At 32.6% G+C, this 18,082-nt stretch overlaps 3 protein-coding genes across 3 annotated transcripts; all 3 read left to right on the plus strand.

The window, feature by feature from the left end:
* Window positions 1-1,046: 1,046 nt before the first annotated feature.
* LOC114162598 lies at window positions 1,047-1,556 on the plus strand. The gene has a single exon (XM_028046537.1). The coding sequence runs from the start codon at window positions 1,047-1,049 to the stop codon at window positions 1,554-1,556; it is 510 nt and encodes a 169-aa protein (XP_027902338.1).
* A 9,482-nt stretch (window positions 1,557-11,038) lies between these two features.
* On the plus strand, window positions 11,039-11,649 carry LOC114164825 (ethylene-responsive transcription factor ERF098-like). Its single transcript, XM_028049599.1, has one exon. It carries the CDS (start codon window positions 11,070-11,072, stop codon window positions 11,439-11,441), a length of 372 nt encoding a protein of 123 aa, XP_027905400.1. The 5' UTR covers window positions 11,039-11,069; the 3' UTR covers window positions 11,442-11,649.
* Window positions 11,650-13,790: 2,141 nt separating this feature from the next.
* On the plus strand, window positions 13,791-14,386 carry LOC114195968 (ethylene-responsive transcription factor ERF098-like). The gene has a single exon (XM_028086422.1). The coding sequence runs from the start codon at window positions 13,886-13,888 to the stop codon at window positions 14,294-14,296; it is 411 nt and encodes a 136-aa protein (XP_027942223.1). The 5' UTR covers window positions 13,791-13,885; the 3' UTR covers window positions 14,297-14,386.
* Window positions 14,387-18,082: the final 3,696 nt, after the last annotated feature.

Here is an 18,082-nt window from a genome sequence, read left to right on the forward strand (position 1 = left end):
TACGAAATTTTTGTTTTGAATGCTAATTGCTTTTGGTTGTGAAGCATGAGAATCAACTGTCTACAATTCTTTTAGTATCCTTTTAATTCTATGAAATTGAGTCTGGTTAATTTTTTGATAATGTGCATAGCATTAAATTGGTTCGGCTTCTGAGATAATTTAATTATTGTTTTCCCTGACACTGAACTTTTTTGGCAGATGATGAAACGAGATAAAAAGAGTTGGCAATGTTGAGGTTGGTGGCTTCTTTACACCGCTTTTGCTATTTTTCATAGTTACTACTTTATAAAGTAGTACACATAATTCATGTTTATTAACCACATCTTCACCATTGAACAGATCTTTGTGGATTCTATAATTGGTTAATATATTCATTTTTATAAAAGAATGAAGCAAATGTGTACCGTTATATTTATTTAACCCGACATGGTTTTATAATCTGTTTTAGAAAATACTTGAAAAATCACCTGTGTGTAGGATGAAAATTGGTTGAAGCGGGGAATGTCTCTATTGTTGAAGTTATATTTGTTGAGTCTGTTACGTTGAGTCTGTTACGGGATTTGTTTTTTATTCTGTTATTTTGTTTGTGTCAGTTACAATTGTATTTCTGCTGTTATTTAAAGGCTTGGCTGCCATTCAATAAAAGATTCATTCATCAATTTGTTTAAATATATTATATTAGTTAACAAATTGGTATCAGAGCTCCATCTTGGGGCCTGATATAAAAAAGCGGCAGACTTTGAGTGAATCATAAAATGAGTGAGGATAAGAGCTTCGTGCAACTTGCCATACCACGTTTCGATGGTCATTATGACCATTGGAGCATGCTTATGGAAAACCTTTTAAGATCAAAAGGTTATTGGCATTTGGTGGAGTGTGGGTATGACGCTGCAGAAGGAGTGGAATTGACTGAGGTGCAACAAAAGGAGCTGGAGGATCTGATTACGAAAGATCTCAAAGTTAAGAACTATTTGTTTCAAGCCATTGATAGAACAATTCTTGAGCAAATTCTGGAAAAACGCACATCGAAGCAGATATGGGATTCAATGAAGAAAAAGTTTGCTGGAAATGCTAGAGTAAAGCGTTCTCTTCTCCAAGCTCTGGGAAGAGACTTTGAAGTTCTGGAAATGAAAGTGGGTGAAACCATAACTGAATATTTTGCTCGTGTTATGAATGTAGCGACCAAGATGCGGAGTAATGGTGAAGATATGAAAGAAGTTACTATTGTCGAAAAAATCCTTAGAACCTTAACTGAGAAATTCAATTATGTTGTTGTCTCAATTGAGGAATCTAAGGACATTGACAGACTTACTATTGATGAACTACAAAGCTCTCTAGTTGTTCATGAGCAAAAGTTTATCAAATCAAGCGGAGAAGAACAAGCATTGACAGTGCGTTCAGATAATGTTGAAACAAGGGGAAGAGGAAGAGGACGTGGGAGAGGAAGAGGAAGGCAAATTTTCAATCGAGCAACGATTGAATGTTTTAAATGCCACAAGCTAGGTCACTACCAGTATGAATGTCCTTCATTGGACAAGGAAGTTAATTATGCATAATTTGACGAAGAAGAAGAAATATTGCTAATGTCTCACGTTGGGCTTCCTCAACATCAAACAAGCAAGGAAGATGCTTGGTTTCTCGATTCAGGATGCTCAAATCACATGTGTGGAGATAAATCAAATTTCAATGAGATTGATGAATCTTTTAGACATGTAGTAAAGCTTGGAAACAACACCAAGATGAACGTTTTTGGCAAAGGAAATGTGAAGCTGAATGTCAATGGTGTCACTCATGTGATACAAGATGTTTTTTACGTACCTGAGCTCAAGAATAATCTATTAAGTATTGGCCAGTTGCAAGAGAAAGGGTTAACCATCATGTTTAAGTCAGGAGGGTGCAATATATATCATCCTCACAAAGGATTAATCTTACAAATCAAGATGACTCCAAACAGGATGTTTATATTACCTGCAAGGATTTAAAAAAAAACGGAAATATGTTTCAACACCACAACACAAGAACTTCCTCATTTGTGGCATTGCAGATACGCTCATCTCAGCCACCAAGGTTTACAATTGCTTCAGAAAAGCGAGATGGTTCATGGCTTGCCTTTGCTGCCTACCTCTACAATTATGTGTACTGATTGCGTTCAAGGGAAGCAACATCGTGAGCCAATTCCTAAACAAAGTCATTGGAGAGCAACCCAAAAATTACAATTGATTCATGCAGACATTTGCGGTCCTATTACACCAGCATCAAATAGTCAAAAAAGGTACTTCTTATGCTTTATAGATGACTATTCTAGAAAAGCTTGGGTATATTTTTTATTGGAAAAATCAGAAGCATTCCATCATTTCAAGTGTTTTAAAATGCTTGTTGAGAAAGAAAGTGGTTTGGCTATCAAATGTTTACGTACAGACAGAGGAGGAGAATTCAATTCAGCAGAGTTCAACGATTTTTGTAAATTGAATGGGATAAAGAGGCAATTAACTACAGCTTATACTCCACAACAAAATGGAGTGGCCGAGCGTAAAAACAGGACGATGTTGAACCTAGTCAGATCAATGTTGTCTTCCAAGGGAGTTCCGAAAATGTTTTGGCCTGAAGCTGTGAAGTGGACAACATATGTTCTAAATCGATCCCCCACGTTGGCAGTTAAAGGAATGACACCAGAGGAGGCGTGGAGTGGTGAGAAACCTTCTGTTGAGCATTTTAGAGTATTTGGATGTGTAGGACATGCACGTATTCCAGATGCTAAGAGGACCAAATTAGAAGGTAAAAGTGTTAAATGTGTTCTCCTTGGTGTTAGTGATGAATCAAAGGGGTACAAGTTATATGATCCTGCATCAAGAAAAGTTTTAATAAGTCGGGATGTCATTTTTGAAGACGAAAAACAGTGGGATTGGAATACAGCCTCCAAAGAAAACTTGCAAGTAGATTCAGAAGGTGGAAACAACGAATTTTATGAATATGATCATACTGATGCAAACCCAACTGAGGAGAACGAAATTGAAGAGACTGATCAGATTGGAGATCAACTTGATACAACACAAAATGTTGTAGATGAAGATGGAAGAATAAGACATGCTCCAAGGTGGAGGGAAGATTATGTGTCAGGAGAAGGACTGTCAGAAGATGAAGATATCGTGCATATGGCTTTGGTAGATTCTGCATATCCAATATGTTTTGAAGATGCAGTAAAAAGTGCTAAATGGAGGCAAGCCATGGAAGATGAGATCACAGCTATAGAGAAAAACCATACTTGGAAATTATTTGAGTTACCGAATGGTGCAAAGAAGATTGGAGTTAAATGGATATACAAAAGCAAAGTAAATGAACATGGAGAAGTGGATAAATTCAAAGCTCGCCTCGTGGCTAAAGGGTATTCACAAAAGCATGGTATTGACTACAATGAAGTTTTTGCCCCTGTAGCTCGGATGGATACTATTAGAATGGTAATAGCAATTGCTGCACAACGAGGATGGAGTATCTATCAATTTGATGTCAAATCCGCTTTCCTACATGGAACCTTAACGGAAGACGTGTATGTTGTTCAACCAAAAGGATATGAGAAGAAAGGAAGTGAACATATGGTTTATAAACTCCATAAGGCTTTATACGGTCTAAAACAAGCACCACGAACTTGGTTTAGCCGCATTGAGTCTTATTTTGTTAGTGAAGGTTTTCAGCAAAGTCAAAATGAGCAAACACTCTTTTTTAAATGGAGCAAAGAAGGTAAGATTCTTATTATCAGTGTTTATGTAGACGATCTTATATACACAGGAAATGATGAGCTTATGATGAATCATTTTAAGAAATCCATGCAACAACAGTTTGAGATGACAGATTTAGGAAAAATGAGATTTTTCTTAGGCATTGAAGTGTTGCAATGTTCTAATGGGATTTACATACACCAAAAGAAATATGCTCAAGAAATTCTGAGGCGATTTGGCATGGAAGAAAGTAATTCTGTCAACAATCCTATTGTGCCAGGAAATAATTTATGTAAAGATGAAGGGGGAGTCAAAATTGATGAAACTCATTTCAAACAAATGGTTGGTAGTTTGATGTACATCACTACCACCCGACTAGATTTGATGTTTGTGGTCAGCTTAATTAGCAGGTATATGACTCAACCAACAGAAATGCATGCTAAAGTGGCTAAGAGAATTCTTAGGTATTTAAAGGGTACTGAAAACTATGGGATTCTATATAAAAGAGGAGGAACTGAGAAGCTATTGGGTTTTACTGATAGTGACTATGCTGGAGATGTAGAGGATAGAAAAAGTACATCAGGATATGTGTTCCTAATGAGTGAAGGCAGTGTTGCTTGGTCCTCCAAAAAGCAACCAATTGTCACACTTTCCACCACAGAAGCTGAGTTCATTGCAGCAACTGGATGTGCTTGTCAAGCAATTTGGATGAGAAGGGTCCTAAAGGAGTTAGGATTGGATCAAACAGAAAGTACTCTGATAATGTGTGATAATTGCTCAACTATCAAATTGTCCAAAAACCCAGTTATGCATGGAAGGAGTAAACACATAGATGTAAGGTTTTACTTCCTCAGAGATCTCACAAGAGATGGGGTCATTGAGCTAGTTCATTGCGGAACACAGGACCAAATTGCAGATATTATGACCAAGCCTTTAAAATTGGATTCTTTTCTGAAATTTCGAAAACTGCTTGGAGTGTGCGAAATTCCAACTTTAAACAAAGTGCATGGGTGCAATTAGTTTAAGGGAGGGTTTGTTGAAGTTATATTTGTTGAGTCTGTTACGAGATTTGATTTTTATTCTGTTATTTTGTTTTTGTCAGTTACAATTGTATTTATGCTGTTATTTAAAGGTTTGGTTGCCATTCAATAAAAGATTCATTCATCAATTTGTTTAAATATACTATATTAGTTAACATCTATTAGTTACTTATGGGGATATTTTTTTACTTTTAATTGTTTTCTAATTTAAGTTAAATTATTTTAAAAACTCTTTAATATATATATATATATATATATATATATATATATATATATATATATATATTTTCAATCTGGATGTTGTGAAATGTTGGCTTTCTGTATTTTTATTTTCAATTAGCAATTATATTACCTCCTCCCAAATAATGCAAATTCCTTGTTGATTACATTTTTTTTAAAATTTTTTTAATATAGTATTATTTATATGGTTTTCTACTCAATTCAATTTTTTAATAAATTGTAATTCTTTATGAAAAAAAGTCAGAAAAGAAAGTTGAACTAACATAAATGCAAGATATTATTCAACATAAATAATGATAATGTTAAAGAAAACTAAGAAAAAATATAATTTTGAGAGATTAATGGAAAGATTACACCGAATTTCCATTAGATGATCTTTTATTCTGAATTAGATTTTGGCTAAAATACTCCCTTGGTCCATGTTTTCGCTGAAAAATCTCAAATAGGTCCATAGATTTTTTTTAATCTCAATTTGGTCCATAATTCTGCAAAATTGATTCAATTAAGCCCATTCCGTTATTTCTTCATAAACGGCGTTTACTGCTGATGACCTGGAGTTTTGTACATGCTTTGCTGTCACATTGAGGTCTTATAGTGAACCGTGATCTTGACCAGAACCTAACATACCAGTACACAAAAAATGAAGTCATTAAATACTGCTGTCAATAACTCTCCACCATACTTGCCCTTCAAAAAGCAGCCATCCACTCCAATAATGGGCCTACATGCGGCAAAACTATCATTGCATGCCTTTAGGCATGCATAAAACCTACTAAATATGACTTCACCATCAATGTTTTCCACTTTAACCTTCACTGTAGAACCCGAATTTCCTCTCAAAAGCTCATTTGCATAATCGTATATTCTTCTATATTGCTCTGTGAATGAACCATCAACAGCATCTCTTGCAATTGCTTTTGCTCTGAAAGCCATATTTCTAGATATACAGACATTCCACTTCCTAGATACCTTGTCACGGATATCCATGACCTTCATATGCGGGTTTTCTCTAACAGTCTTTTCCATCTTCTTACTCAACCATTTTGCATTCATTAACTTCACATTAAAGTCTCTATTGCAGCTATGCTCATCAATTATTTTCCTAAGTTGCCAAGACTTCACTACAGACATATATGCACAATAAGCATACCAATTGCACTTTCCCTCCGCACCAAAACATTTGACAGTAACTCTACTCCTGTCATTTCGATCAAATCTTAAATTCTTTCCATTTGCCAATGCATATGTTCGAATAGCTTCTGTAAATTCCTTTTTCTCTGTGAAATAGGTACCAACTTCCCATTTGTATTGGTCCATACTTTTTGGCATTGAGAAAGTTGGAAAGCTTCCATAACTCTCTTTATCATTGTCTTCCTCATCAGTGTCGGTTGCAGTAAGGAATTCATCTGAGTGCCACTCAATATCTGAAAATTCATCACCAGATCCTACTCCTACAACCTCATCCTCACTTGAATTACTACACTGTGGTTGACTGGAAGAACCTGCTCCTCCAATATCTTCTGGAGTACCACCAACTTCACATTCCACGTGACCATCCCATGGCTCAACTTCCTCGTCAGCTTCAACACTGACATCAACAAGCCCTTCATCACCAAACTGCTCTGCAGCAACATCAGTCATTGTATCCTCACCATCTGCATCTGACTTATCTTCGGTTTCGTCATAAACCTCAACCACCTCCACCTCATCTGCCTCATGTAAGTTCTCTTCAACTTCAGCATGAACCTCCTGCACATCCTCCTTATCAGTCTCTTTTTCTCCATCATCATCCAACTCCTTTTCAACTTCAGCATCAAAATCCTGCACATCCTCCTTATCTGTCTCTTTTTGTCCATTAACTTCATCATCCAACTCCTTTTCAACTTCACCATCACCCTCCACTTCTTTATCCCCTTCATTATCAACCACACCCCCTTCGATCATGTTAATAACCTCAGGTTCAGTCATCCTGTGCACCACATAAAGATGAACAACGCCATTTATCATAGATATGGTGGCCATATGCATAACGCCTTTGTCATCAACTAGCTGCACCAACCTATCTTCTAGCACTGACTCTCCTCCAACAGAGTACCACAACTCTTTGGGATTAAGATGTCCCAATTCTCGTACTTCATGCAGAATCTCGAAATTGCTCCACGTATCAGGATCACAGAACCACGACACCTTTTCCCAACCGTCATACCGTAGCTTCCCATCACTGACAAAATGCCCACAGTGGTGGACCACCACTTCGAAACGATCTTCAGACATCCAACCTGAAATTAAAATGCCCACAAAAGGATACACATATTACCGTCCATACCACCGTCAAACCGACAAATTAATATGGGGGACCACAAATAATATAAACTACACTGCTCAAAGCAAATGGGGGACCACAGACCCACGCACAAAATGGAAAATGAAACTCCTTAAACCCCAATCACACAACACTCCCACACTTCCATCCATGAAAACAAAGCAAACAAAAATCGAAGTCCAAAAAACCCTAAACCCCAATCAACAAAAATAACAAACAAAATTCCAAATCCAACTTCTAACCTTCAGTGTAGATGACCTTCGCTCAACAATGTTGTCACGATAAAGCTTAGAGATTGCAATCAACGTTGAAAAATGGCAGCGCCTTCCTCCGCCTCGCAATCCCAATCCCTCGTCGCAATCCCAAACCTACTCGCAATCCTTATTTCTCTTAATCCCTAATTTTAAAATCATCCCAAAACGACTTTATAATTACGAAATTAATAAACAAAACGACGACCTTGAAAAACATGTCTGTTTAATTCAAAAATTATTTTCCACCTTGTACTGTTCACATTAAAAAATAAATCCACATCAGCCATCCATTGAAACGTGAATAGTGTTATACAAAAAATCGTTACTCAACTTAACGTTGTTAACGAATTGGGCTTAATTGAATAAATTTTGTAGAATTATAGACCAAATTGAGATGAAAAAAAATCTATGGACCTATTTGAGATTTTCCAGCGAAAACATGGACCAAGGGAGTATTTTAGCCTTAGATTTTCCATATCTCTTTTCGCTTTCACCATACCACACTCTTATTTCTAATCATTCCTTGTTTTTGTTTTCCTTCACGCCCCCTTCCCCTCTGCAACTGCAAGGCCACCGTGTCTGCGCAACGAGAACTTCACCTTTCGCTATGCATAGCATGTCTTCTCTGCGCGTCCAGAAACAAGGCCGTGTCAGGCCCAAATGCATAAGTGGACATAGTGCTGAACCTGTATATGGTGATAAAGTAAGAGGAGCACGCATTTCAAAGGAGGAATACTTGAAATCAAACCAGAAAGGAGAAGAAAAAACCCAAGGAGAAGGAGATAGAAATAGAATGGGACAAAGGCTTAGCTCAAAAGCATGAAATCTCCAGTTGCTTATAACTTCATTGTTACAATAAAACACTAAAGAGAACTAAGTCCAATCATATATAAAGTATTGACATCACTACCAACTCAAAATCTTAAAACAATGAATTTGTAAATTTTTATCTTTATATAATGCTCACTTTACTTTCTTATTTCCAACAGATATGAGATATGAGACTATGACACAATATATAACCACATTGCCTTAACATACAGAGTATTTTAATTCTATGATCGTATAGGCCTATCACAAGAGTCCACCCTAGTCATTAATCATTATTGGAGAGGGACATACTAACTCGTATAACCAACAAAAATTCTTGTTAACATATTTTAATCTATAACTCTTTTATTTATTTTATTTTTCTCCACCGCTTTATGTTTGAATCCCTAAGTCATTTCTTTTATCCACATTTAACATCAATTATTAAATGCTATAATTTTGTATAAAAAATATTTTATATTTTTTTTTATACAAAATTTAACTTTGACATATTATTTATTTATTGTTAATCTTAATATTATGTTTATTTAATTTAATTGTTAGCTGTAGATTTATGAGATACAATAGTAATATAAAATATTAAAATAAAATTATTGTTATAACGTTTAAGTTATTTTTATAGGGATGGCCACAAACTGACGAGCCAATCCCTATGCATGACTCTATACATGATGAGCTAATAATAAAAACTAACCTGCAATTCATGAATAATTTGGATAATTTTTTTTAGTCAAATGCAGACCAAAACGTAACGAACTAATCCACATTACTATCACTCTATTAGTTACCTAATTAAGACTAATAAGTTATGTAAGTAATCTAACTAGGATTGCAAACCAGTCTAACTTGGTAGTTGAAATATTTAAATGATGCACGCATTCAGTGGAATCAAAATAAACTTATTTTTATATAAATAAATACCCTAAACAAGATAAACGAAATTTGTTAAATCTGAATCATTTGCATCTAATAATTTATATTTTAAAAGATTACAAGTTTTTTTTATTAAAAAAAAAATCAAATTGAATCGTTGTACAATTCAGGTCAAATTATCTACACTGGATTTGAATAATATTAATGTCAATTCATATATTAACCCAACAAGTCTAATATGATGTACAACAAAATTATTAAAAAATTGATCTACAGCAATTTTGAACCAGTTTAGTTGCGGTATTCTGAACTGCAGTCAATTATTTAATCTAATAATTAATAAACGACAACGAAATGAAATGAAATGTATTGTATAAAATAAAATAACAAATCTATTCTATTAAATATAGATATATTTTGTCATGGTACAAATAAAAGGAAAACACTTACTCTACCTTTATATTTTAAATTAGAAAAGCATGAAATCTATATGTATCTGTTCTTTTTTCATACAATTTTTATTTTCATTTTATCTTTTATAATATAACTGTTAACTGATTTAAAAATAATAATAATTATTAACTGTTTTTTTAGAAGTGCTATTGTGTATAAAATTTCACAGATTCTTTTTTTTATTTTAAGGTTAAATATAGTTTTAGATTCTTATCTTGTGAGAATTAAAATTTGTTCATTCTTAAAAGTTTAATCTAGTTTAGTTCCAACTTTAGAGATCTGAATTCAATATTTTTAATCAAATTTTATTAATTTATTTAATGTTTTAAATATATTTTAAAATATTTTTTGCATTTTTTATATCTTTTAACACAATTTAAAAATACATATGAGATGTTAAATAAACTAAAATAAATTATTAAAAAACATTAAACTTATGTATTTCTAGAGTTAAAAACTAAACTAGATGAAAATTCTGAAAATAAACTAATTTTAAATTTCATATTAAAAATTGAAAGATAAAAAGATATTTAACTCATTTTTATTATATTTATAGTTTCCACAATTAATCTTTAATTATTTATTATTCTTTTTCTTTTATATATTAATTTAATTAATTTATATATTATTAATTTATAATACAATACAAATATTTAAAAAATAGAAACACACAGTTATTATGTTTACTTTATTATAAAATAAAATGAATATGTATGACTTACGTAAGGTGGGCATAATCTACTACATATATTTCACATTTATTCAACACTGTATTATTATATGTGGGACTGTTATTCATGTTTTATGGTTCTAACTTTATTCTGGTTATTAAAATTCGTTCCTCGTGTAAAATAAAAAATGTTATCTTGTGTTTGCGTTCTAACCTCTTAGGATGTGTCAATGTCATAGGGTTCTATCACTGTTCTATAATTAAAATAATTCATAATAATTCCACAAATAATAAAATATATGAGCACTTTAATCGTTTCGACCCAGTCGCCACCTCAGCTGTGAAGCTACTAGAAAAAGAGCCTCGACTGTATATAGGATGCAAAAGTGACGAATTTTGGACATCATTGGAACGGAACCTGTCCAAATATACTCATTCTAGTACCAGTTCCTTCCAAAATATGATAAACCAAGTCAAAGAAGAGTCCAACTTTTACACTTCCTAAAGAAACCTCAGAATCAGGTCAATAACAAGAAACAAAAACTAAGAGTTACAACCTTACTCAATTGCATCACACAGAGGCTGCTTCTATTTGCATATATATATACAAGGAGTTGAAAGAAAGAATGGAAATAGTGAAAAAAGACCAAAGTTGTTTAAGCGAAAACATATATGGAGAAAGAGAGATCAAAAGAGGAAGAAGTGAAGTATCGTGGTGTGAGAAAGAGACCGTGGGGTAAGTTTGGAGCAGAGATTAGAGATCCGACAAAACCTACGGGAAGACAATGGTTGGGAACGTTTGACACTGCCGAAGAAGCAGCCAGAGCTTATGATCGTGCTGCCATTGCTTTGAGGGGTGCTCTTGCGATCCTTAATTTTCCCGATGAGTACTATTCTCATCTTCCTTTTGTATTGTCGTCAGATTCTTCTGCTAAGGACAATGGAAGTTCTTTTGCCAGAAAGGAAGTTATTGAGTTCGAGTATTTGGATGACAAGGTGTTGGAGGATCTTCTTGAGATTGAAGAGAAGAGAAGGAAGGAATAACAAAGATTAGAAATTGGACTGCATTTTTATTCAGTTCCTCTTTTTTTTTTCTCTCTTTTTGTATTCATAACTGAACCTGTGTTATTGGGTTCTTCCCCCTCCTCGTTCAACATTGATTCAATTGTACACTGTAAGCTTCGAAAATCTTGCAGTTAATGCAACAGATTCTTGAAATAATAGCACTTCGATGTGCATATATATGGAAAAGTTGTTGCTTCAATTTGTTAATGAAGTAGCATTTGGCATTTTTCTTACTTGGCAGATGAAGAAGCGATGCTGTAACCTGAGAAAATGGTTGGCTATGTTGAGGTTGATGGCTTCTTAAATTAGGTTGCGTTTGTAATTAATAGGTTATTATTTTAATTTTTGTTGTGTCGGTTGTTCCATATTTATTCGTTTTAATTTTTATTTTAATGGCAGTTATTGAGACCCTTCCGTTGTAGTTGGTTAGCTACTGGTTAAATAAATCGAATTTCAGGCTTCAGGCATTTTTCAAATACAAAAAGTGAAATTATTTGTCTGATGGCATTTATTTGTTTTGGGGATACGTTATTTTATTCTAATTTAGATTTTTAATATTCCCTAGTATATGGAGATAAAAAACACAATATCTAATAATAGAATCATTCATTCAAAAGTGGATGAAATCCAAACTTTTATGTTATCTTATATATATATATATATATATATATATATATATATATATATATATATATATACGTAATTGTATAAAGTATATTACAAAGATATATAAAAAAAATTATTAACAGATCTATTTTGGCCAACAATAAGCCCACTTGTCTTTTAAATGTCTTATGATAAAACAATTTCTAAACAAGTTTGATAAGTCACTAAACATTAATTTTATAAAAGTAAGATCAAGCACTGAAAAGCACTACAACAAACAAATAAAAGTTTAGATTAGCATGTCCACACATATCTTTTGATTTGATGTAATGAGGATAAAGTTTTCCTTATCTCTGTTCCTTAATTATTTATTAATGTAAATGGATAATTAAGTTCAAGTTGCAATAATTTACTTCTCCGAGATATTTGGTTTTCTTCACATAACCGACTTATACTAGGTAGAATTAAGACGAGTTGTACCTTTCTATATTTGAACATGTTTAAAAAATATAATTATTTATTTTGGTTGAGTTAGTGAAAGGATATCATTAATATTCTTGATAAGTGGTTTTGTATATCGAAGAGACACACCCTTTTGTTTTCTGAGTGATGTGAAACTCTGCAAAGTTGCAAAGTTGACGTGCTTATGAAAAGTTTTGAAAAAGACTTGTGACTAAGGGCATCAAAGCCCTCTCATTACTTGGGCTTCTTTTTCTCGTATGAGTTAGGAAGTTTTTTCTTTCTGCACATCCATAATTTAACCTGCACCTCCATAAATTGTTGTTTTTCAAAGTTTACAATTAAGCACTCTCTAATCACTTCTCTACCTAACAAGAAGATACTAGATGAATAACACATATCTCAACATTAGCAAGAAAGTGACACCTTCAATACTAGCACCTGTTTTTACCCATTGATTCGTCTGCCAAAAAGGAAAAAAAATAAAGGCGTTTTATTCGAATCAAAAGAAGATTAATGTAGAATCTTCTACTCGAAAAACAAAGAATGAAAGGAATCTTATTATTGCAAGATAGGTCAATTCAGTAAACACCCAATTGATCTGGGTCAAACTATGGTATTAACATGCATGTTCATTGTTCTTGGCAAATTTGAATTAGGTCACAGTTAATTAATTTAATAATCAATTCAAGACGCGCATTAAGCTATATATTGTCACCCCCCACATAAGCCTGATAGAAAAAGTGCACTGAACATTTCACGTTAAAGTCACGGTCCATGTACAACTTATAACATAATCCTATTTACCCTCCTCAAATGCTCTTGTTTCCGTTCGGTCAACTTATAACTAAATTTATATTTTATTTTATTATTGAAATAAATTACCATTCAGCTATTTACTAAAAGAAAATAATAGTTTAACTAAGTTTTTTTTTTATAAACTATCTATTTAGGTAAAAAAAATACTATTATTACTTTAAACTTTGTTAAATTTGTTTAAAAAAATTTGTCAATAAATAATTTCCCTAAAGAGTGGTTTTGAAAATATTGTTGTTCTTCCCTCGGTATAAGTCGATGAATCGAATTTTTACACTTCATCGCGAAAGATTCTAAGAAGGTGACAGAATACTATTCACGACGCTGGCTATATATGCATCTGGCGTAGGCATAACTGACCCTACCATTACAAAAGTCGTAATAGAAGAAAACAAGGTTTTGATAAGCAAACATATTGTGACGTATAAGTTCTAGCAAAAAGACCAGTCTCTCACAGCATACTGAACAACGTTTGAGTTTCTATTAAAAGAGGTGTCTGGAATAAGATTGTTTCTGTTACCTGGGAAAATCCGAAGAACAACATGGAGGAGCGACGTAAAGAGGAGAACGAAAAAGGAGGGGAAGAAGGAAGGTACCGTGGTGTGAGAAGGAGGCCATGGGGTAAGTTTGGAGCAGAGATCAGAGACCCAACAAAACCTACGGGAAGACAATGGTTAGGGACATTTGACACAGCAGAAGCAGCAGCAAGAGCTTATGATCGAGCAGCCATAGAATTAAGGGGTGCTCTTGCAATCCTTAATTTCCCTGATGAGTACCATTCTCATCTCCCTTTCTTGTCATCATCATCATCATCATCTTCTTCTTCTTCTTCTACCAATGTCATCGGAAATTCTTCTACTGCACAAGGTGAAGTTATTGAGTTTGAGTATTTGGATGACAAGGTATTGGAAGACCTTCTTGAGTTAGAGGAGAAGAGAAAGAAGAAAGAGTAACAAGAGGTCAACTATATTGTGTTCGTGTTTCTCCTACAATTGTACCCATTTACTTCTTAGTTTGAATTAGATGTAATGTTAATTCAACCATTCAACTGGAGCATGTTTATTTAATATTTTATTTCAAAATTTAGTTTTTTTACTTTGATAGAAAAATCTTTGAAGGATGAACCAAGTTATTGTGACTAAAATTTGAATTTCAAAGCGATTGAGAACATCGAAAGTAAATATGAGAGCGTGAGCAGTGAGTTCTGAATGTTAGTATGAGAGATCTTATGTGACTGTAATGAAATATTTTGAAAGTGATTCCGAGACTCTTTGAGGGAACTTCATGTATGTTAAGTTCAGACTAAGGTTTTGGAGAAGAAGCAGCTTCTCACTTGATAACTAGAAAAAATTCTTTGTGCTTTCATATTCAATCTAATTTTTTCGTTTTCTGGGTCATTTCTTCTTCCTCTTTTATCCATGAATAGCTAAACATAGCTAAACTAAGTTGAATACCATACAGCAAAAAGAATCCATAACCTTATTACTATAAAGTTCTAGGTAGAAAGGTGGTGTCAGTTGGATTCATGTCTTATTATATGTCATTGTAAGTTTTGGTTTTCAATTTGCATTGTCTGTGAATTCGTTTGAAAGATTAGTGAAGCATATTGCACTCGTTCCATTTAAGTAGAAAAGTTCTACTAATTGGAAGTGAGATTCACAGTTCTATGTTTATGATCGTAAATGAATAGATAATTTGTTTCTTAGTGATAATTAGATTTTAGTTCTGATAAATAGTGAATAAGTTTAATTTAACCTTATATCGTAAAATAAAATTTCCATCCACTTATATATTATAAATTTGTTTTGAGGTGAAATGAGACTTCCAACACCTTCCTTTATATTGAAGCATATTATATTGTACATGAGATTAAATATTAATAAATGGTTTAGTAGTAGTTCGATGTACGTGGACAGTATATTCAACAAATAACAATTGTCTCTAAGATAGATTCTAATTCATGATTCTGATATCATATTAAGAAGTAAAAATATAATTCAATCTTACACAATCAACTTATAAAATAAAATTTGCATCCTCTCGTATATTATAAAGTTGTTTAGTTCAGAATATAACATGAGTCTCATGTTGTAAAGTTGGCACCTTTATATGTTTTCTAAATTTTAGGAATCTAGAATATTTCACTGTTATTTTGAAAAAGATATGATATATAAACATTGATTTTTTTTTCCATGCCTATTGAAGACTAATAAAAGAAACTTTTTTGTTTTAAAATATCAAATATTTGGAGATGAATTAAATAGGAAAATTAAAATATAGTATTTCATTAAATGGTAAATAGGTGTAAAAAGATCGAAAGGTATATGTTTATTTAGTGTTGATATGGTATCTTATTTTATTTTCTTTATACCAATAATAAATTGAATATGTGATATATTGCGTAATTCTTCCACTGTATATCAATATGCTTTGGAACTACTTGGTTCTCCACGGTCTTATCTTTGCTAAAGTATATTTTTTTTAAGAAAAAAAAAAACTCCAATGTCAAATTCTTTTTATTGATATTTGGCAATGCCTGTTTTTTTTAATGAAAATTGTTATTTAAATTATATATTTGTTTTGATATATTAATAGAATATATTATTTTAAGATTTAGTCGTGATTTTTTTCCTTAGTAAAGTTACTACAAAAGTACTGCTTTTATATATATTTGAATTACCAAGTTTCGAACAAAAGATTAGAACAAAAAGTGATTAAGATCCATTTTTCTCATAAATGGAATAAGTGGACCTAATGGAACAGCACAACACCTATATGGGCCCAAACACGAGTGGTGTATATAATCCCCTCCCAGCTGCATTTGTTGTTGCTTCACAAAGCCCAAAAGAAAATACTGAACTCATTTTTTTTTTCATATAGCATTAGAGTAAAATTGTTCTTTTTATCATAATTTTTAATATTTCTATTGAATTCAACGAAGCATTTTTTATTTTACTTTAATTATTTAAATTGAAAACCTCTTTTAGTGGTTAGTATAAAGAAAAAGAATGTACAACATTTTTATTCTTAATTAAACATTTTCAACTAAAATATCATTCCAAATTTCATCAAAAAGAGTACTTAGATATAAGTTTATACTGTTTACCTATTCTCTCTAAGGAATTTACGATTTTGGAGGGTGAGGGGGTGTAACTAGGTTCAAATGTTGTCATAACATGCTTCATTAATTTAAGAAGAACTTGTTTGAATAAGAGTAATGGAATTCAAAAGAGGAATTAAAATTGTAGAAAATTGTAGTAAACATATTCTTTGGCTGGATAACTAGTGTTTCTCTGAGCAAACATGTCCAAGTGTAAGGCTGGATAATTTTCTCTGACCAAGCTCAAATTAACAACCAATTGGGAGGAAAAAGAAAAGAAAGTTGTGTTCACAACAGAAACATTCGACTTTGACCATTAAAATTAAAATCTAAAGAATACCTTCCATTGACCATCAACAAATGGGAAAAGCAGAAAAGAAAGGACGATGTCAAGGAACCTTCTACACTCTAAACTATAAATTAGTAACGAAGATATGTATATATTTATGAAGGACGATGTTATATATATTTAGTAACGAAGATAAATTACATATTCTTTGGAAAATATTTATGAATAATTATAATGAATATAGTAATTTTTTATATATTTTTTTACCAAATAAAACACTATTAAACAAAATCAGATACAAGTTAACGATAGGTAATGAAATGGTATCATTTTTTTTTCAATTTGAATGGAGAGTCTAGCTGAATTTCGCAGGAAAAGATGTAGCAAGAAGAAAATGCATTTAATTTCACTGTAATATTAAAAGGTTTCACACATTAATTCAAACAGTCAAAGACATGGCTACTCCCCCCATTAAAGTCGTGTGATATTGGAAAATTATACTTCCTATAAAAACAAACCAAAACCAAAGGCACGACCTTTTCTTAGTCACCATAAATCAAGTGTACCTTTTGCTTCCCACATGCATGGTCAATTTTTCTAGGTTATAGTTTCCACCATATATATGTCTTACGTCATATATATATGTGACAACGTAAAATATTGTTTTCATGTAATTGCTATCAACTTACTTGGTAAGTTCCTTCCATGTTGATACGGAGGGTTGGCATCAGCATCACTTCAATTTTTCACTACAAAAGTTAGATATATTAGTTTAAGTGTTTATGAAATAAATATTTATTGACCATAAAAACCTGGGTAGTTTACGCCAGACCGTATATGTGGAAACCGAAAATATAAATTTCCTATTAATCACAATCAGATAAATTACTTGGTAAGTTCCTTCTTTGAATGTAGGCACATGAAGGCTTAAAATCTTCCTTATAAATACCTCTGCGGTTTTGGAAGTGGTGTGCCAAAAACTACACAGCTGTGAAACTAGCCATTGCTTAAGAAACTTCATTTTTGTTTTTCTGAAAACCCTTACGTAAAATGAGTTCCAACAACACCAACATTCAGAGGGCCATTTGTCCTACAAAACCACCACCTCGGAACACTGCTTCAACTTCTTCATCCAGCTCCAGCGGAAAGAAGCCACCAACAACCAAGGACATATTTTATCCCAAGAATAGATGATTTTCAAAAGGTGTTATTATCTATGATAATTAAGAATTATGTCATTTTTTTTTATTCTCTGTAATTCAAAGTAAGCATCATATATACCCATATAAGTTGCTTCGTATATGCATTTCTCATATTTGAGGAATTCATGATTCTAAAAATAACAGAAAG

The sequence above is a fragment of the Vigna unguiculata genome, chromosome 9 (genome assembly GCF_004118075.2).
Source record: "Vigna unguiculata cultivar IT97K-499-35 chromosome 9, ASM411807v1, whole genome shotgun sequence".
Taxonomy (NCBI): Eukaryota; Viridiplantae; Streptophyta; class Magnoliopsida; order Fabales; family Fabaceae; genus Vigna; species Vigna unguiculata.

Excerpts from the sequence above, each read along its gene's own strand:
- LOC114195968 (XM_028086422.1), top strand. The coding sequence starts at position 13,886 with ATGGAGGAGCGACGTAAAGAGGAGAACGAAAAAGGAGGGGAAGAAGGA.
- LOC114162598 (XM_028046537.1), top strand. The coding sequence starts at position 1,047 with ATGAAGAAAAAGTTTGCTGGAAATGCTAGAGTAAAGCGTTCTCTTCTC.
- LOC114164825 (XM_028049599.1), top strand. The coding sequence starts at position 11,070 with ATGGAGAAAGAGAGATCAAAAGAGGAAGAAGTGAAGTATCGTGGTGTG.